We start from the raw sequence: 22435 nt of genomic DNA, 5'->3' as shown, positions 1-22435 counted from the left end.
TGGAAGGAATTGTGATAAGAACTGAATAATCTTACATTATTTGAATAATCTGTAATCACAGCAGGGCCAATGATTCATTGGCTTAGTATATATTTGTATGTAATAAACAACTAAAAGCTCATGCATGCCCAACTATACAAAACTGTTTAAAATGAAACTTATATGACACAATGGCAGCTGACCTACCCTGATGTGTCTGATGTAGAGTGGAATACATACATGAAGGATTAAGTAAGGCATTCATGATGCACGTACACTGTTTTCATTATGTGTCCTCGATCAAATGGGAAGCAATAAAGCTGAATTGGAATATATATTTTCTGAATAACTACAGATGCATAACCTATGGCGTTAAATATCCATAATACTGGTAACATTTTGGAAGTGTAATTATGTAGGGAAATTCCACATAAGCAAAGCATAGTAAAGATCGATGCCTTCCTCTTTTGCTTCTATATTTTTGTATCCACAATTTGCTCCTAAGGAAGAGACTTGACATTAGATGCAGCAGAGGGACTTTCAGAACCAGGTCAGCAATCACAAGGGTGATTTTCTTGGACTCTAAGGAAACAATGAGCTAACGCGATGATTGCTATTAGTTTTATGCCTACTCATAATAACCACATGCAGACAGGGATATGCAGTTAAAGCAGCATGAAGGCACAGAGATATTTGTGTTACAGGAAAGAATGTTAATAACCAAAAGACGTAAAATCAGTGACAACAGTCTAAAATAAAAGAATAGTGGGACAAAAAATACTAATATTTTTAAATAAATCATGTAGATCAATTACATCTTACCAAATAAACTTTTAAAAGCTCCATTAGCCCACTCAAGTAAAATTATTGAAAGCTGCATAAAAAATTCATATGTTTTATAGAGATCAGCTTTTTAGACATGGTAAAAATTACACATTAAAATAACTCATTTCACTGCAAATTTTCAGAATAAAATATTTCACATCAGTAATTATATTGATAATTAAACCAATTTGATTATATGAAATAGCATCATACTTAATGAAATGTTTCATCAGAATTCCTAAGAAACAGTAATTGGGATGAAGCCCAGAGACTTATTTTTAACGCTGCTCTCCTTATAGCAGAGATAGTCACCAACAGCTATAGCTACACTTAGGCTGCGTGATCTTATCCCTTCTCCCAACCCAGCTAGTGATGTCTCCCTCAGGGGATGTACAGCTGAGCCAAGTGGAATCCTTCAAAAATCTATGTGAAATGTCAAACATTCCCAGTTAGTCTGAGTTGCTCTTTTACATATATGAGATTGTATTTGGAACTGTGGAAAAGCATGGGCAAAAAGAAGCAAAGAAATCTGACTTCCAGAGAGATGAATGAAGAAAGGCCAGTTAGAAGTAGGAACCAGAGAGACAAAGGGTGACTACTGCCTCATTCATGGGAGCTTGCTCAATTCCTTGGTTTCGTTATTTCAAAAAATCAATAGACCTTGTGTTCTTTGAGTTAACCATAAGTTCCATTCTCTCTTAAGCTAGCTGAAGAGAGTTTGTTACTTGAAAACAATTAAAATTTGACCAACACAATAACAACAAACAGACAAACAAAACAAAACAAAAAACACAACTAAATCAGCTTCAGTTATCTGGACAACTCATGAAGTTCTAACACCCCTTGGTAACTATCCCTGTAATCATAGCATTCCATTTTAATAATTTTTCAATAATATATTTCCCCAGACCTTATTTAAGAGAAAATGCAGAAAAACAATCTATTTTGAATATAAAAAATATTTATTCAGTATTTGACCACCATTGTACTCCTGTTCTATGTTAAAGAGATGTATACAAAATAGTATTTAGAGTGTTATCATTGATTTCTGTAAGCTAACTGCTCTACTATGTTCAAGCTATTATCAAAACACCCTAGACTGGGTAGCAATAGATATAAACAGTAGAAATGTCTGCCTCACAGTTCTGGAGGGTGAGATTTTGAGGTCAGGGTGTCAATATGGTTGGGTGACGGCTCTCTTCCAGGTCACAGACTTCTCATTATCCCCTCATATAACCGAAGAAGGCTAGCTAGCTCTCTCTGGAGCCTCTTTTTTTAAGGGCACTAAGCCCATGCCGGAGGACTCTACTCTCATGACCTAAGCATCTCCCACAGGCCCCATCTAATACCATCACATTGGCCATTTGGATTTCAACATATACATTTTGGTGGGGGCACAAAATCCATAGCACCCACCAATCTACAAAATTATAAGTCACTCTTATTTTGATAATTGTTTCCTTCCTTCACTGTGAATTTTTCCTTCTTGTTACCATTAGTGTGCATTCCTGCTTTGATTTGTGAATTGTGATTCACAAATTGAAATGTGTGATTTTAATTGTTCATTAATTGTGAAAAACAATTGTTTTAGGAAACTTTACACATGTACTAAAAATAAAATGCCATGTGACTTAGTAAAACCTTTCAAGTCTCTCTCTTTTTTTTTTTAATTTAGATGCTTTATTTAACAAGTGATTATTTTTTTTTTAATATTTTTTTATTGAATTTAGAATAAGAAGAAGGGAGAAGGAAACAATGAACAGCTGCCTCCTGCATGCCCCCTTCTGGGAATCCAGTGGGAAACATAGGCATGTGCCCTGACCAAAAATAGAACCTGCAATTCCTTAGGGAACAGGAAGATGTCCAACCAACTGAGCCACACCAGCCAGGGTTATTCTCACATCTTTAAGTTTCAACTACAATTTAGTTCAAATATACTGAAGAGAATAAGATAATAGTCAAGACATAATGACCTTATGCGACTATCATGCTCACAATGAACCTCTTCGGGGAAATAAAATTGAGAACAAAAACTAAGACAAAAAATAATAGCAATATCACAATGATGCCTTAGTTTGGTGGTCGGCAAACCATGGCTCATGAGCCACAGGTGGCTCTATGGTCCCTTGAGGGTGGCTCTTCCACAAAATACCATGGCCTGGGTGAATCTATTTTGAAGTGGAGTTAAAGAAGTTTAAGTTTAAAAAATTTGGCTCTCAAAAGAAATTTCAATCGTTGTACTGTTGATATTTGGCTCTGTTGATTAATGAGTTTGCCGACCACTGCAGCCAGGCATTATGCTAAACATTGCCTCATTATATTATTCAAACCCTTATATGAAATTTGTGTACTGGTAGTTTTATTACACATTAGTTATAGATTTGTTTATAACTAAATGCTACACTTTATGCGGTAAGGAGTGAAACCAAAGTTTGAACTGGAGTAGCTGCTTTCAAATCCTCCATAGTAACCACACGTGGTTTGCCTAAGGAGGCAAATGTCTATGAAAATTAGGAATCTGGATTGAGATCAATAGAGAGAGGCCCCGAGAATTGTGTATATGTTTGTACAGACTATATACTCTATAGCTCTAAGGGACATTGTTCAAAATATATCTACTTGAATAGTGGCACACAGGAACTGTGCCCTGTTCTCAATGTAATCTAAGCGCTAAACATGTAATACTGTTTTGGTAAAATAAATTGTATAAGTATAGTGTTCTTGATTCAGACTTACATGACACCAAATGAATGATAACCTTTACATCTGAACTTTGATGTGTGTTTCACTATTCTATTTTTTAGCCAAAGCTGTGTAGTCTTCAGATCCAGCAGCCACCACTTCCTAAAAATATAGATGCGTAATTATGTCTCCATCAGTTATGTAAATTCATAGTTGAGGCAATAGAGCAGCATGCTCACACCAAAGATAAAAGGTCTTTACATTAGAGAAGCTCTTGGTGTTCACAGAAACAATAGGTAATACTACACATATCTAATTGTCAGTGTGTTCAATACACAGTAAATGCTATAGCAATTCAGCCTAGGAAAGGGTCACCCTTCTGGATGGTAATGAAAGGTTTCATGTTGTATAAATTCAACTGGACCTTAAAAAATGGGTGGCGTTAAGATGGATTATAAGAGCGAGAGGTGGAGTATTTCAACTAATTTGTGATAAACACTCAAGGGAGAAATTGGGGAATGAAGACAGAGAAATCAAGTCATTTGGGGTAAAGAGTGCTGGGCTCTGAGATCACAACGATGAAAACAACTAAGCTCCTGAGGACAAAGAGTTCAGGCTCAGCAGTTTGGACCATCACTTTTGGCCTTAATGCAAACGCTGAGCACTGAGCAGCATAAAATAAAGATAGAGAATAGGCAATAAAAAGCAAAATCCTCCAAAAAAAAAAAAAAAAAACAAACAAAAAAAACCCCTCAAACACAGAGGAGTCTTGAGCAATCTCTCTCCCCCTGCTGCCTTTAATGGAAATAATCAATAGGAATGCTGAATGATTACAGTATATTTTTTTTCTCTGTGGGAGAGGGGGATTATGTACTCAGAACCATAAAGCATTTTGCTAGCAAAATTAATTCAAATAGACTTGCTTGGAAGCACTGTCACAGGAATTGAAAACAGCTGAGAAATGAGTCGAGCTAAAACACACACACACACACATCATGATAAAGAGCAATCAAATCACTCAGAAAAAAGACCTGGTGTTTGGCCATGGGGACCTCTGCTAGGTCCATTTTTATTTAACGTCTTCATTAATTAATGGAAAGATGAGTGTTTAAAAAAAAATCATTACATTCACATATGGAAACTGGTGCATATAACTTGGAGAGCAGAGAATATTTTTTTGAAGGAAAAGGATTTTAGGCCCATATTTCACGTGGACTATATCATTTGGCAGATAAACATCTAGACCAGTGGTCAGCAAACTCATTAGTCAACAGAGCCAAATATCAACAGTACAACAATTGAAATTTCTTTTGAGAGTTTAAATTTTTAAACTTAATTTTTCTCTAATGCCACTTCTTCAAAATAGACTCGCCCAGGCTGTGGTATTTTGTGGAAGAGCCACACTCAAGGGGCCAAAGAGCCACATGAGAGTCACGAGCCGCGGTTCTCCGACCACTGATCTAGACAGAGACCCAGAAATCCCCGTATATTTAATGAGGAAGAGGGAAATATTAGAAACCAACATGAAACAGGTGGGTATCATTTGGGAAATGGTCGTTTGATACCCGTGTATACACAGGTGTGGCACATGACAGACGAGGTGACAGTAACTGGTATCTGACTCTTTGGTGACAGTAACTTGCATATGACTCTTAGTTCACATTTACATTCCCTGTTATTCATATGGACCAATGAGGAAAAGCCATAAAAAAAGGAACAGATCATAAGAATCAAGTGTTTGTTCGGAAAGCTAGAGAAGGTGATGAATAGGAATAACGTGGCTGTACACCTTGCAATCTGGAGGGGGAAAGTAGACAGTGATAAGGATGGAGGGGAAAAGCAGTATGATCTTCTGCCCGGGGAAACAGAGTCAGTCCTAGAGCCATACTTTTCTAAAGGACTAGCACTGAAATTGCCATCTGAAGGATGGAGCCTTGAGTAACTCAATTGCAGTTAGGTAAGGAGAAGGGATTAACAGAAGATTCATGGGTAAAGGTCATTCTCCAGTTCACATTAGTAAGTTTCCTTACAATGTCGGGAAAGTGTTTTAAAAGGATTATTTTTTAGTGACTTTGAATATATAAATAGAGTAATAAATAACACTTGCATACCTCAATCCTACTCTGTAGGAATACACTGTGACTATTGCTAAGTCATTCAATATTATTGCAAATATAAAAGAAAAGATACAACATCTGTCTCATTTGCCAAAGCAAAGCCCGATAGTTAAAGAACTTTCTTCATAATTGCTAAGTTTGCATGTAGGAAATGTAAATGCAAACTTGTTCTTGTTCTAAACTTCAGTGTATGCTTAATGACTACCTTGAATTCCTTAAATTATTTATCTTAATTACCTCACGGTTGTGTGTGCTTTTTGTTTTTCTAAAAAATAATGAATACAAAGCTTCTTGGGAGCAGAATTGTTCTTCATTATACTGGCATTTGCATTATATAGTATAATATCCATCCCCTTTAGAATAATTTTCTATCACTGTCCAAATAAAAAGCTTTCCTATATCTCCTAAGATGTTCTTTTTTTACCCACTTCAGCATTACTTTAATCTTTATTAGCCTCTCCCTGCTCAGTGTGGGCCTCAGTGTTTGTCATTATCTTTCCTCTCCTTCAACAGAAAGCAAAACCAAAAGAAAGTTCTGGCAGAACTCAGCATGATCACAACCAAAACTCGAAATCAGCCCAAAACTCGAAATCAGCAGAGTTCGAAAAGTTCTCCTTTAATTTTGGGAAGAAAGAACCATATACAAAACTTCCACGCAAACTTTGGTCAAAATCTGACCAATAAAAGTAATAGGAAGAACATCCCTATTATCTTTCTGGATTCAAGAGAACCCACATCATGTCCTCACAGTCCATGTTGAATAATCTAAACCTGAGTTATTTTCTACTTCAAAAATGAATCCACAGGTTCTCTGTCTCAAAGAAATCATAAAATAGAACAAAGTAACAATAAAGCAAGAAACTCCATCAGCTCCTGTTTTCAAATATCTCCTATGCAGAACTATTGCTTGTTCTTTCTCCACCCCCAGGGCAGAAAGCAGGTTACTTACTCTGTCTCCATTTTAGTACAAATATGTTTTAAGTCAATATTGGAATCTCTCTCAAATGAATAAGTTATCATGAGTGATTCCAACAGCCTAAAACCAGCATAATAAGGTATCTCAAAATAATATTTATCCTCTACGGCTCGACAAAGGTAATAGAGCAAAAATAAAAGCAGAACTAGCAATACAACTCTTAGGTGATGCCCAGGGGAGGGTGGTGGCCCGCCCATGGCGTGCTACAGGAAATACAGAGAACTCAGTTGGGAAAAGGCCGCTTCTACCAAAGCAAAGGAGGCAGATTTATCTTGTGATCATTTGTAACAACAACCAATTGGGGGGGGGGGGGGGGGGAAGCAATAGCAGAATTTCTGAAACTTAAGAACATAATCTGTCCTAACAAAACCATAAGCATGAATTTTATTCTCTTAAGAAGAAGCCTGGAAAGCACTTGATAAAAATGTTCAGGAAACAAGGCTGTTTATATCCATGCTTAGACTATATAGATTAATCAATATTAAATGTTCCACATGATGACTGGAATATCTCTAATGTAATTAGAAGGAAGCAAAACACATGTTCAGGGTGTGAACAAATAGGTTAGTAGAGCTATGGAAAAAGAGATTGACAGTTTAATGGGAGGGGGAAAAAGAGGAACGTCTAAGTGAGAAAATACTTATTTCAGAAAAAGCCTATTGGGTCTACCTTTATTCAGGCAGATGATTCTATCAAAATTCAAACTAATGCATTGCTATGAGGTTTGTTCATCTGTTCTAAAACTTTCATAATTGAAATGGGATTTACATGCCAGATAAGTTTTACCTTTAAGGAAAATACTTATGACCTTACAGGTTTTACTTATCTTTTCTAAAGTCTAGACATGGAATTTGCTACCATACAATTATTAATAGGAAAGTAGAGAACTGCAGAAATAGAGTGTTTATGGTTATGGGATAGTGCTACTTTCAAAAATCCCACAATAGGGTATAAAAAATAGAGAGATAGTCTATGACAAATATATATGCTCTATTAAACAAACAAAAAGATATAGAGGAACCTTAAATACCTGCTGCTAAGTGAAGGAAGCCAATCTTAAAAGGCTAATAAGTAATTACAACTATCTGATGTTCTGGAAGCGAGGAAAAATGCAGATAAAAAGCTCAGTATTTGCCAAGGATAGGGAGGAAGGAGGGAGAAAAGAGGCAAGGGTTAAATAGGTGGGCCATATGAGATTTTAAGGCCATCAAACTGTTCTGTATTATGCTGTAATAATAAGAATGTACAACAGAAAGAGAACTCTTATATAAATTAAGGCATTTAATTAAACCAAAGTATCCATATTGGTTTATCCATCATAATAACTGTATCACACTACTACAATATGTTAATAATAGTGAAAACAGCGTGAGGAGTGTATTCAGGTGGTATATAGGAACTCTTCATACTCAAGGCTCATTATTCTATGAAGCTAAAATGTCTCTAAAAACTAAAGCCTATTAATTTAAAAAGTATGGCTCCAAAATTTATGATTCTTTTAAAGTGAAATCTTATATGAAACATAAAAAATAGATGACAATAGAGTCCTCCACAAAAATCAATGGAATCTCAATGCCTCTTTATTGAGTATTTAGCTCCATTCTTCAGAGTCACGATCACTGTTAAAATCATGTCCTATTGAGCTGCGGCTGGAAAAGTTTGAGAACTTCCATATAAATTATTTTTAAAAGGTGCTCTGAAGGGGAAAAAATATTTACTCAAATAAATAGGGAAATTAAGAACTGAGGGTAACCATGCATATTTTACATCAATTTTCAAGGCATTAGTCTATGTTTTGCTTGTCTTTGTTACTGTTTAAAATTAAAGACAAGTTATGCCAAAAAAAAAGAAAAAGAAAAAAATATTTACAATCCTCTTCCCAATTTCATGCAAAGTGAGATTAGAGAATCTAGTCCCACATTTGGAAGTTCAGGTATGAAATCTCTCAAAGTCTACTTATTTCATGTAATAGTCAAATGCTGAAGACATTGCTGAGTGATTGTTACTTTTAGCTACCAAAATGTTGGTTTCTGGCTATATTTGGGAACAGAAATATAGAAGCAGCTATTTTTTTTTTTTTATCAATCATCATCTTTTCTTATGTCTTTAGTGGTGTAAGAATCACATGGTGCATTCAAACTCATTTTCTTATTTTATCCTAAAAACAACAATACTGAATAGATTATATAATAGCCATCCATCTCACTTAACAGATAGGAAAGCTGAGGTGCATAGAGGTCACAAAAATTAGATATAGCATGGTGTCGGTTCATCCTTGTAATTATTTATTTGTCAATCATTTACCTAATTGTATAGTTAGTTAATATATACCTGCACTATAAGAATTGTAACATATATTGGAGCATGTATGTGCTATATATTCATGATCTAGCAATGAATAGAATGAGACCCATTCTGGCTCTTTGAAAACTTTTTTGGGGGTGAATTTCTCTTCTACACCAATTCCTCTTTTATGTAAACCAGAAATCTGGGAACATTCCAGAACCTGGTCATATCTCTGGAGACCTATCCATTCAGAGGAGCTCTCCTCTGCTTTAAAATAACCAGCATCCTGAAAGTCCTGGGTTTGAAATGGACTCAGCCTCTTACCATCTGCACAACCTTGGGCAAGTCACCCTTACAGAGCCTCCTTTTCCTCTTCTACAAAAACAATATAAAGTTTCTCTTTTTAGATTGTCATGATTAGTACTCATTGGAATTACTGTACATGAGAGAGCATTGTTTTTCATGGCAAGATAACGAGAAACAGTGATAGGACACACCATGTGCCAAATACAAGAGAGTACATGTGCTCTTTCCAATTGTGTCACAAACTACCCGAGTGACTTTGAATAAACACTGTTTCCTCTCTGCCACTTTTGTGCATCCTATATAATAAAAGGCTAATATGCAAATCGGCTGAACAGCAGAACATCCTGTCACTATGATGTGCACTGGCTACCAGGGGGCAGATACTCAGTGCATAAGCTGCCCCCTGGTGGTCAGTGCTTTCCCACAGGGAAGTGCCACTCAGCCAGAAGCCCTGAGCCGGGCTCATGGCTGGCAAGCCAATGGCAGTGGTGGAAGCCTCTCCCACCTCCATGGCAGCTTTAAGGATGTCCTACTGATGACTTAGGCCCACTCACCGAGGGGAATGGGCCTAAATGTCAGTCGTACATCCCCACAAGGGCTCCCTGACTGCAAGAGGGTGCAGGCTGGGCTGAGGGACCCTTCTCCCCCTGAATGCATGAATTTCATCCTAGCCTCTAGTACAGTGGCTCTCAACCTTTCTAATGCCTCGACCCTTTAATACAGTTCCTCATGTTGTGGTGACCACCAACCATAAAATTATTTTTGTTGCTACTTCATAACTGTAATTTTGCTACTGTTACGAATCGTAATGTAAATATCTGTGTTTTCCGATGGTCTTAGGCGACCCTGCTAGCAGTTCTCAATCTATGGGTGGCAACCAACAGGTTGAGAACTGCTGCTGTAGAGCCTAAGACCATCGGAAAACACAGATATTTACATTACGATTCATAACAGTAGCAAAATTACAGTTATGAAGTAGCAACAAAAATAATTTTATGGTTGGGGGTCACCACAACATGAGGAACTGTATTAAAGGGTGGAGGCATTAGAAAGGTTGAGAACCACTGCTCTAGTATAAAGAGAAAAAAGGCCTACAAAGAACTTTATCTACCACGTTGCTCTAACATTATGATTACTCATTTTTAAAATAATGCTGCCTCCAGTTCCAGAATGTCAGTAAATTTTGTTTGTTTTCGTCACTGTTGTCACTCCAGTGCCTGGAACAGAAACTGGCTCATACCAAGTGCCTGATAGATATTTGTTAAAGGAATAAATAACCTAAATTTGCATAAAAGTAAACTTTGTTGTGACATAATAATTCTAGATATGTCCAGAATTAAAAAAAAAGAGTAGAGTTCAACTTCTTATCATGAAGTAGGCACACATGTGTGCACACACACATGCATGTGCACGCACACACACACACACACACACAATCTCATCTATTATGGTTAAAAAGCACAAGCTAAGCCCAAATTTAAATGATGTGTCTTAACTCAGGTGAACTAGTCAAAACAATAGAAATAAAAAATAGAATCTATCTCACTATGTAACAATAAGTGAAAAATTTTAAAAAGTCCCTCCTAAAACAAAAGAAAATCCTGATGCATGTAAAATACTAAAAATTGACTCCACAAATATGCCAGCATTACAGACTGTAGCTTAAATGGGTGAAGAGCATCAGACAGAAATTGAATCAAACAGGAGAAAATGCTTACTCTCTTAGAAAGCAGCCTTTTCTCAGCTCTGGACTGTGGAGATTATAACAGGCTGCTAACTCTCGTTTTCTGAAACTTCCAACTAAACAGAAAAGCTGGAAATCCACTTTATATGAACTCTCCCAATCTTTAGCTGCTGACAATGAATTCATGTAAATATACTTATAGATAAAACTAACAAACAAACAAAAAACCTGATGGGCTGGTGGGTGGATCTCAGTATGAGATAGAAATGCAATAGAAGGTCAAAGGTGAAGGGATTAAGAAAAACAAAACAGCCGAAACCGGTTTGGCTCAGTGGATAGAGCGTTGGCCTGCAGACTGAAAGGTCCCAGGTTCGATTCAGGTCAAGGGCATGTACCTTGGTTGTGGGCACATCCCCAGTGGGGAGTGTGCAAGAGGCAGCTGATCGATGATTCTCTCTCATTGATGTTTCTAACTCTCTATCCCTCTCTCTTCCTCTCTCTAAAAAATCAATAAAATATATTAAAAAAAGAAAAGAAAAACAAAACAAAAACCCTCCTAACCTCACCCCCATTTGCCTATGGAAATGACCATCAACATACAACAGTATGATCATTACCACAGGGAAATGGAGGTGGGGGGAGACAGGAGAGGGTAAGTGGGGGATAAATGTGATGGAAAGAAACATGACCTGGGGTAATGAGTGCACAATACAGTATACAGATGATGGATTGTAGAATTGTACACTTTACACCTATATAACCTTATTTACCAATGTAACCTCAATAAGTTCAACAAAAACATGCTACCTCCCAAATAAAGATCAAAGAAAGCATGTTTACTGAGTGCCAACACTGTGCCAAGCTCTATATTCAATCACCCTTATTTAATCTTTATGCAAAACTATAACTCATATTTTCTACTTCATTTTATAAATAAAACAAAATAAGCTATCCTAACCAAAAAAATATTCTAAATTGCCCTATCTGATAATATTGATAATATGTTGGGTTGAAATTAAATTTTGAGAAGTCTGAGAAAATATTCTCTTTGAATCTAGTTTTGTATTTCTCCTATTTCCATTCCAGAGTTATTCAGAAAAGTTTAACTTTAGGAGTAAATCTGATGTTGAATTGCCGTTTGCACCTAGAAATTTTGGGAGAAATTTACTGAGTTTTGTATGTGATTTCTGCACCATTGATTTCCTTAAAAATATACAATTTCTTTGTATTAGAAATTGGCTTTTTCCAATCATTTTGATGACATGTTTTATCTTTCTATTATAATTGAGTTAATACTTCTTGTGTAATATAATGATTTTATGACACAATATTTTACTTATGACTTCATTTCCATCTTGTAATAGCTATTAAATACTTTTTAAATATAATATATTTATTAAGATCATTAGTATCATAAATACATTAATATGCACATGGTTAAAAAATTGTTTAATTTTCACCCAAAAGACTTTTTTTAAAATCCTCAACCAAGGATGTTTCTTTTTTTCTTTATTTATTTTGTTGTCTTGTTTTTAAGAGAGAGGAAGGGAAAGAGAGGGAAACATCAACATACAAGCAAAACATTGATTGGTTGCCTCTCTATCATAGGTACCATGACAGGGTTTGACCCTACATCCTCGGTATGTCCCCTAAAGGAGAATAGAACTCATAACTCTTTGGTGTATTGGGTAACACTCCAACCAATCTAGCCACCAGATCACAGTCAAAGACTTTATTTTTAGTTTACACCAGTAAAATAATTTACTAACAAATACAACTGTTATTGTAGAAATGTTCCAATGAAACACTTTTTTTCTGAAATTTTTCAATAAAGAATGATGTAAAAATTAAAAGAAAATCTTTTCATGATTACTGACTTAATAAAAGCAATCCATCCCAGGTGCTCCCTGATAGTTTCTAATAATCAGAATTTTTTAATCTCATTGAAATTTAAAGGAGTCCCTTATAATATTTTCATTCCTTAATGTAGTGAAGAAACACAAAATAAATTGTTCCCAGTGTTTGAATTGATTTCATTTCCTATTCAATATTCAATATTTCTTATTCAAACAGGCTAAGGATAAATCAGCAGCAAACCTTTTTATTTTTTTCAATTCTTGTATTTTTTAAGATAAATCAATACTATAAGTTTGTTGGTTTCTTTAATCTGAATTTTCAAGATAACTTCACATTTCTTCATGAAAATACTTAGAGAGGAAAATCATATATTTGTTATTTTGTAATTGAAATCCCTTCCCTATTTGCCTACTTTTCATGACAGAGCTGATTTGGCCCATTTTCACCCACACATCCCTCCTCTCATAACAACAAATATGGCCAGTGGATTTTCAATCATATGTAACATTTAACATGATGTCTACTTAAGTTGTAGGAAAATTTCATAAAGGCTTACCCCATTTTTTGGAAAAGCAATCCATCCCAGGTCCCCCATGACAGTACGTGAATCCAATAAATTCACTGAAAAAGAAAGAACACAAAACTGAGTCAAGTGCACAAAAATGCATCACTATTGTCAGTATTATTGAAAGTTCATATTGCTACATATCTGAAATTAGATTAAATATTCACTATGATAAATGCAAGAGTTATAATTTAAAGAAAGCGTTTCAATGCAAGAAAACAAGTTATTTTGAATTAACATTTAGAGCAAAATTACATAAACAAGTCATTACCCTAAGTGTTTTTTGTTGTTTTTTTTTTTGTCAAACAACTATAAAGAAGAATTAAATTAAGAAAGAGAAAATATGGAAAATCCACAGAAAACAGTAAAAACCATGCAGTGATTTTTCAAGCTCTAGGCCCTGGGATTAAGCAGCAGCCATAAAATTGTAGCTGAACGTATTGTATTTTCTTCCGGAAAGCTGTTACGAAGCAATTAACAAATAATTTACATTAAACAGCAATAAACTATCCCCAAGCTTGTAACATTTTTGTGATATTAACTGAAATCTGTAATCCAAATTGCAAGTTTAATTAAGAAATAAATCTACACACCCTTAACCAAGCCAAGGAAACTGTAGCAGCTCTCAGGGTTGTTGTTATAGTTATGAGGCCACTGCATTGCCAAGCCATCTTCTACGTATATATGACCACAACCTTCAGTGTGCTTCCTACAGACCTATCAGCTACATTTTTTGAAAGACAGACATTAATCATGGCTAGATATCTTAACATATTTGGGACTCTCAGGTGGAAGTTTGAATGTCATCATTGCAAAAGGAAACCCACAGTATTTATACCAATGTGCATCCACATCCCACATACTCACTATGTCTATATTTCAGGAGGTTCATCTGCTGCCCGCCCTCTCCCCTGCCCCCCCCCCCACCCCCCTGCCAAGTTATACTAGCTAAAAGAGTACTGTGTTGTCAAAATGCTTTCGACCTGGGTCACAGATCATTAGGTTTCCAGTCTATTATGCCCAATCCAAATGGGCCCCCTATGCAGCTGAAGCACTTTATTTTTTTAATATATTTTATTGATATTTTTACAGAGAGGAAGGGAGAGGGATAGAGAGCTAGAAACATCGATGAAAGAGAAACATCGACCAGCTGCCTCCTGCTCACCCCCTACTGGGGATGTGCCCACAACCAATGTACGTGCCCTTAACCAGAATCAAACCTGGGACCTTTCAGTCCTCAGACCAATGCTCTATCCACTGAGCCAAACCGGTTTCAGTGCAACTGAAGCACTTTAAAGAAGCCTGACATGTGGATCCAAAAGAAAAACAACTATGTTGTCCCAGTTGGAGGTATGGAGCTTACTTAAACTAAAATCAAGAGCAAATATCTTGAGATGCCAGTAATTAAAAAAAAATGATTCTGCCCAACCAATGTGGCTTAGTGGTTGAGCATTGACCTACGAACCAGGAGGTCATGGTTCAATTCTCAGTCAGAGCACATGCAGGTTGTGGGCTTAATCCCCAGTGTGGGGCCTGCAGGAGCAGCTGATCAATGATACTCTCTCATCCTTGATGTTCCTCTCTCCCTCTTCCTCTCCCTTCCTCTCTGAAAGCAATAAAAATATATTTAAGAAATGATTCTATGTGCAAGAGTAAAGCCTGAATACTAAAGGAATAATAGTTAATAGGCTGTTATAATATTTCTATAAGAGAATATAAAACAGAATTATTATAACCAAGGAAGTGAAAATCGTAATTTAAATACAAATCTTCTACACACTATATAAAAAGGGTGCATTTAACTTTTATTTTCCATCATTTTATAAAATCAAACATATTTATACATTAAGCTAACACTTTATAATATTAGTAATATAAATATAAATCAAAATTTTTAATTTTTATAAAATAGAAATATATTCAATACACACACACACACATATATATGTGTGTGTGTAAATATTCACTATTCTTGCCTATTTTCTTCAAATTCTGATTCTTTAACTATAAAAGTTCATACTTATAGAACGGTTGTATCATCTTTAGTCTACTTCCATCAACTTGGCTTTAGAGAATAATAAAATAATTTGTGAAATTATTTTTAGAAGAGATTTATCTAACTGAAATTGACATAATTTAAAACTGTTTAAAATAGAAACAAACAAACAAAAAAATCTGTTCCACCTCCCAGTGACCTTGCAAATCCTCCAGTCATTCATTAAATCTAATTTTTCAGTTAGATCCATACTCTTTTCTTTTTATTCTGTTGTTGGCTTTTCTGATTTCCATGGGAATAAAGCTAGGTTAACCTTAAATGTCCTGGTTCTCATTTGGGCTTTTCTAGGACACTTAGGGTTGTGTCTAGACATGACTAAGTACCAGGGTAGTGCAGAACCTAACCCATTATATTTATTCATCTTTATCATTCCTTTAGTTCACCTTTGATACTGAGCAGCAGCATATCTGTGTAGACTAGATAAAGTTGAGCAGTTCAGCAAACTAAAGGCCTTTTACTATGCTGGCAGTCAAGTGAACTTAATATAATAGTGGCAAACTATGTGCATAGGGATTCTAGGAATTCATAACCAGTCTCCATGAGAAACACAACATTCCTAGTAGACCTTTCAATAACATGTGGGTCTTGAAATATTCATTTTTGCCAACAGAATTCCAGATATATATATAGCCTTAGTTACCCTCACTTAAATGAAATTTAATCTAAATTACTATTTTTACTATTTTTTGGACTAAAATATATGTGTGTGGAATTAAATTAATTAACTGAAAACATTAGCTTTGCTATTAATACAATTTACTGATAATCTGCAATATTGAAATACTTATTAAATGCATAAAAATAACCACAATAGGGATGTATATTATCTTTCATATGCTGATCTTGTCAAAAGGTTTTCTTCAGATACGATTAGAAGGTTTATAGGAAATATGTGTATGTCACTTCCCACCACTGTCTAAATTTGCTTTCCTCTTGGAAATAGATGATTTCATAAAATTCACAATGCATACCATTACTAAATTTGAAATTGGGGGGAGAGTTAGATGTTTTAAATAATTACTTGCAGATTTTTATATTATAATTTTGTCCATGAAAATATAGAGCGAATGGAGTATGATGCCTCAAGGAAGATAACTAAAATTATGCCATATAACAATATATGACCATACTGTTTATCTATAAATGACCATACCAATCTTTATATCAATATACATGGAGTGGGGAAGGGGCTTTCTTATACATCCAAGTTTTGCACATGCTGCTTTCGCTCTCTCAAATGTCTCTATCCCTTTCTGAATTGCTAAATCTTCATTTGTCCTGTAAAACACATTTCAGGAACCACCTTCTCCTGGAAGCCATCTCTGATCATCCCTTTCCTATATCTCAGTAAGGTATTCAGACTGAATAGTTAGCACCCAGTCTTATCTCCAAAACACTAAATACACAGAACTATATTATTTCCTTAGAAACCTAGCCTAAGCTTGGAACTGTTAATAGCCATTTTTCTTATGAATGAATCACTTGGTCTGTGGGCAGATCTGGAGGGCATGTCTGTATGAGCACATAGCAGTGGTTCTCAACATGGACCTCTGGTAATGGCTGGAGACGCCTTTGATTTTCAAAACTGGAGGATGGGGTGGTGGTAACTTTTTAAGATACATAATGAAACTATGCTTACATCTAAAACTAACATAATATTGTATATGAGCTAGGCATTAATAATATATTTTTAAAACTGAAGGGTCGGGGAGTATTTTGCCACTGACGTCTCATGGGAAGAAGCCAGTTATGCCTTTAAGCATCCCTTAATGCACAGCAAAACTTCCCTCACTCCCAGGAAAGAATTGTGTGGCTCAAATTTCACTAGTGCCAGAGTTGACAAACCTTGCCACCGACCTATGATGCAATACTATGAAACCTCTAGTTTTACACATCTTTGTATAGAACATCAGTATCGTGATCTTCATTAACAAAAGTTAGCATATTTGAAGGTATTCCATAAGAATCAAAATACTACTCAATTTTATAAAATAAAACTAATAAATATTGTTGAAGTCTCACTTAGGAAAAGAGTATTTTTACAACCGAACTCCTGTCATTTTTTTTTCACACAACCAATTAAGCTGTTCTCATGTATGTGCTGTGCTGATAATTCCTCAATATTCATGATAGCATGCATGAAAGAGCACCATGCCACTGATATCGCTGCCTACATTTCACCCACTACTTAAGCTCCTTAATAAAACCAGAAGTTTAGGACATATATAAATTTTCAGGAATTGATTGCTCAATTTCATTACCAAATGCATTTATTTATTTATTATTAATTTTTATTGAATTCGTTGGGGTGACCTTGGTTAACAAAAATTTATAAGTTGCAATGTACAATTCTATATGTATCATATGCATATTGTACTGTCTTTACCACTCCAAATTAAGTCTCCTTCCACCACCATTTATCCCCACTTTTCTCTTACCTTCCCCCATTCCCCTTTGCCTCTACTAACCACCATAGTGTTGTCTGTGTCTGCAAGGTTTTTTATTTTTCTTTGCTCAATCCCTTCATCTTTTGCACCCAGCCCCCCAAATCCTTCCCCTCTGAGAGTTGTCAGTCTGTTCTCTTTATCTATGAGTCTGTTTCTGTCTTATTTCTTAGTTTATTTTGTTCATTAGATTCCACATATAAGTAAAACCATATGGTACTGGTCCTCCTCTGACTGGCTTATTTCACTTAGCATAATGCTCTCCAGGATCATCCATACTGTTGCAAAAAGTAAGACTTCCTTCTTAATCATGACTGAGTAGTATTCTGTCATGTAAATGCACCACAGCTTCCCCACACCCTCCTCCCCTTTGATATTTTTAGAAAGTGTGGAGGGAGTGGGAGAGACAGAGAGAGAAACATCCATCTGAGAGAAACACATTGATTGGTTGCCTCCCGCATGAGCCCCAATCAGGGCCAGGGACTGAGCCTGAAACCAAGGTACCTGCCCTTGAGCAGAATCAAGCCTGAACTGTTCTGTCCACAGGCTGACTCTCTCCCACTGAGCCAAACCAGCTAGGGCTACCACAACTTCTTTATCCGCTCATCTACTGACGGGCACTTAGGCTGCTTCCAAATCCTGGCTATTGTAAGTAACACTAAAATGAACATTAGGGGTACGTATACTCTTTTGAATTGGTGTTGCAGGTTTCTTCAGATGGATTCTCAGAAGGGGAATTACTGGGTCATAAGGCAGTTCCATTTTTAAATTTAATTAAAGTCCTATGAGTAAACTCCGTAATAATTTCCACAGTGTCTGCACCAATCTGCATTTCCACCAGCAGTGTAAAATGGTGTCCTTTTCTCCACATTCTAGACAACACTTGTTTGTTGATTTATTGATGATAGTCATTCGGATAGGTGTGATGTAATATCTCATTGTGGTTTTAATTTGCATTTCTCTGATGATTAGTGGCATTGAGCGTCTTTACATATGTCTACTGGCTAGACATACGTTTTTGCACATCAAAGGAAATCATCAACAAAGTGAAAAGACAACCCATAGAATGAGAGAATGTATTTGCCAATGATATAGCTGATAAGGGGTTAATATCAGAAATTTATTTTTTTTTTAAATTTATAAAACTCAACACCAAAAAAATAAAACAAAAACTCCACACAAACCTTTCAACTAAAAAAAGCTGAAAAGACACTTCTTCAAAGAGAACATGCAGATGGCCAACACAAAATTTATTTTAAAAGCAGTAATGTACTTGGACTTCTACCACAGTAACAGTCACTAAGTATCGTCCGTGCAACAATTACAGTAATTAAATTGTTCTGAACAGTATATATGCTGGTTGTAAAATGCAATGAATACTCAATGACTATTGATCTTCCCTGTACAACTTAATTAAAACTTGTCAAGGATAAGTCACTAATGAATTTAATTAGAGAAAATGTTTGATACCACAGTTACTTTAGAAGACATTAATTAGATAACAGAAATTCTATGGAAAAAAACTTTTTATTCTATTATTTATATTTTAAAATAAAGTCTTACCATTAAATTGAGAAATAATCTTCAAGGTCATTTTACTTAAGTCACTGTGTAATTGCAATGAGTATGGGTATATTGGTTAGTATTCACATCAGTAATTAAGAAGATAGATTCTCCAGAAGAAATAACTCTACAGAGGTCAATAACTATATAGTCTGTTATAAGTTTTCTAAAATTATATAGGAAAAAAGAATCATGAACACAGGAACTTTTAATAAGTAAAATCAGTTAATTGCCTGCCCAGCCAAATAACAGATAATAAAACTAATTCAAAGTAATCTCAAGTATGCTTTATTTTTTATTACTATACACTAATCATTTTTATGCTTTCATGAACACATAGAAAAAAGAAGTTCTTAAATAACTTACTTTAAGAAAGCCAGAGAGTTGCTAACTCATTTTTGTTTTTGTTTTGATAGAATTCAATGCGGATAAGGAAAAGACAGAATAAGCAAAATGAAATATGTAAATATATAAGAAGACGCCTAAGTCCTTACTTTTCCATTTCCTAACAACTAAAGATTAGTTTGAGTTAATAATTCAAATATGGTATTCAATTACTATAATTTTCAAATATTCATAACTTTCTGTATATCATTTTTATGCCATTGTGTCCTCCTTAACATCTTGCTAATATCAGTATCAAAGATCAGAAAAAAAAATTACTGGATTCTCCAGGAAAGTGACATATCAGGATAAACGTATTTTAAGACTTTGAAGAGTTGAAAGATGGCTCAAGGACATTCAATGCTGCCACCAGTCAGGGAGCTAGCCTTGAGAAAATGTGTGATCCTTGATGACATGAAGATAGAGAGCCAGAAACATACTCTTACTCATATTGTTTCTGCTTTTCACATAATCTTTGCAGTAACAAACAAACAGTTATAATGTTAGTTGGATCTCCACCACAACATGAAGAGAGGATAATTTGGATTAGAAGCAAACAGCATGGCATGCTCTTTCTCTAAAGGCATTGACTCAAATTTCCATTGCATATAGTACAATTTTGATGAATGCTTGCTTATTTATTTCTGTTTAACAATATCAAAAAAGCTACTGGATTCAATTACAGCACACATTTTACTAATCTGTGCAAATAAACCCCAGATACACAGCTGTCCAGCCTCTCTTCATGGTCCCATTCAGCACAGATGTTATTTCTTGCTTGTGGGCTAAATTTTATAATTTGACAACTGCTGCAGGGAACAAAGAACAGTTGACAAAATGAGTGCAGGGAAAGAGTACATGTGTTTCCCATTGGAGAACTAAATTTGTAAATTTGGTAAAACTATGTTATAGGTTTAGGGGCGTTATGTAGATTTCTGGCATCCTCTATTGAAGGCAAGAATCTACAACCAATAGTGTTTCCTCAGGCAATGAATGGGAGAGTATCTATTTCTTTTGCAAGTCTGAGCAAATCATGCCCACAAACTTCATGAAGAAGAAGAAGAAGAAGAAAAGAAGAAGAGGAGGAGGAGGAGGAGGAGGAGGAGGAGGAGGGGGAGGAGGAGGAGAAAGGAGGAGGAATATGGTGAAAGGAACTTATACTATGTGTCAGTTGCTCTACTGGGCAACTTGTATATGTTCTTTCATTTAATTATCTCAACATAATGCAGATTCAACAGAACACTGACAGTTTTCAATACCATTCAGAGCCTCAGAAGAAAAATCAAGGGAAGAAGAAAGTATAGAGCAATATCTGAAGCCTTCACGAGAGCACATGAGCCCTCACTTAGAGATTGGACATTAGATACTGTGATCACAGCCACCTATCTCCCAAGAAGGAAAAGGCTGTGAATTAAATGCTGATCAAAAAGGAATCTACTTTAATTGTACATGAATCATGGGTGCCGAACGCTACTTGAGGTAAAGCTCATAACGAAGGAGTCTGACTATGAGAACTTAAGCTAATCGTGTAGCTCTGAGTTCCTAATCACCTCATCTTTTGGCAGTATGTTGTCATAACCCCCATGGACAACACTCCCTCTCACCATCTCTATTCAGTAACAACATAAATTCTGTGGTTTTCTTCTATCCTTCTAGCTACTTGTTCCCATTATGAATGATTCTTCCTCTACCAACTCTGCAAACCTTGGCTTGATCCATACTCTAATTTGTAGACTATCTTCACTTCTCACTCTACACCAACATTCTTTACTGGAACTTGACATGGGAAAAATAAAAAAAAGATTAGGCATTTGAAACAACAAATGCCTTGGCTCCAGATCATTCATATTGAATTAGGCTATTTAGGATGGAGAATGGATAGTGTATTTATTTTTTATTTGTTAACTGGTTGGTTGGTTGGCTGGTTGTTTGTTTTCAAAGATGATATTAGCATATATCCCATGTAAAATCCCCTGCAGAGGACTTCATGAACTTCTAAGTCTTTAGTTGTAATGTAAATATTAATGAGCTTCTAAATCCATATATCTTGCCCATTTCTTTCTCCTAAAATTCTACCAACTTATATATTTAACCTGTCCCCAAATGAACAAAATATATTTTCCTTACAAGAATAATACCCCGCTTCCCATTTCATGAGTGCCATGCCATAAAACTAGTTGTTCTATCCAAAAATCTACAAGTAGAACAACCAGTTCTATTCCTACATTGAATCAGTGACCAAATCCCATCAATTGTAACTATATTTTATATATTAACTCTCTGCAATGCCTTCTCAGTTTCATTCCACAGCATAAGCAGTCCAGCCAAACCCTATCCATCATTTTTCACTTGAAAACTCTTATAAGTGGTTTCTCAGTAGAGGGGCAATTTCTTCAAAATACTGCATCCAGAAAGATCTTTCTAAGCCACCAATATGGTCACATCACTCTCCTGCTTTAAGCCTTGTCATTCTGTCTTATTGCTTTTAATATAGGTCCTTCCAGCATTGGTCTATATTTTCTTCTCCAGTTTCATTCAGGCTTTTTCCTCCTTCTCTTTCCACAGTTAAGCAATACTAAACATATTTCATTTCCCATTATGCGGTCTTACTATAGATTCCGCTCTGCCCAATGAACTGTGAAGGTGATCTGCAAGGGAATGTAGTAGTTTTTGAGAGGAAAACACTTAGAAAAGGGAATTGCCTTGGAAGT

At 35.6% G+C, this 22435-nt stretch overlaps 1 protein-coding gene across 7 annotated transcripts in view; it reads right to left on the bottom strand.

Moving 5' to 3' along the window:
* EPHA5 (EPH receptor A5) overlaps nucleotides 1-22435 on the bottom strand; it is a 299923-nt gene that overhangs the window by 255973 nt on the left and 21515 nt on the right. For all 7 annotated transcript variants that reach the window (XM_036415115.2, XM_036415125.2, XM_036415123.2 and 4 more), the window contains exon 2: nucleotides 13269-13333. In XM_036415115.2, the coding sequence (XP_036271008.1) occupies nucleotides 13269-13333 (65 nt within the window). The remainder of the gene's footprint in view (nucleotides 1-13268; nucleotides 13334-22435) is intronic.

The sequence above is a fragment of the Pipistrellus kuhlii genome, unplaced genomic scaffold, assembly GCF_014108245.1.
Source record: "Pipistrellus kuhlii isolate mPipKuh1 unplaced genomic scaffold, mPipKuh1.p scaffold_m20_p_1, whole genome shotgun sequence".
NCBI lineage: Eukaryota > Metazoa > Chordata > Mammalia > Chiroptera > Vespertilionidae > Pipistrellus > Pipistrellus kuhlii.
This window is presented reverse-complemented; position numbering and strand designations above follow the sequence as displayed.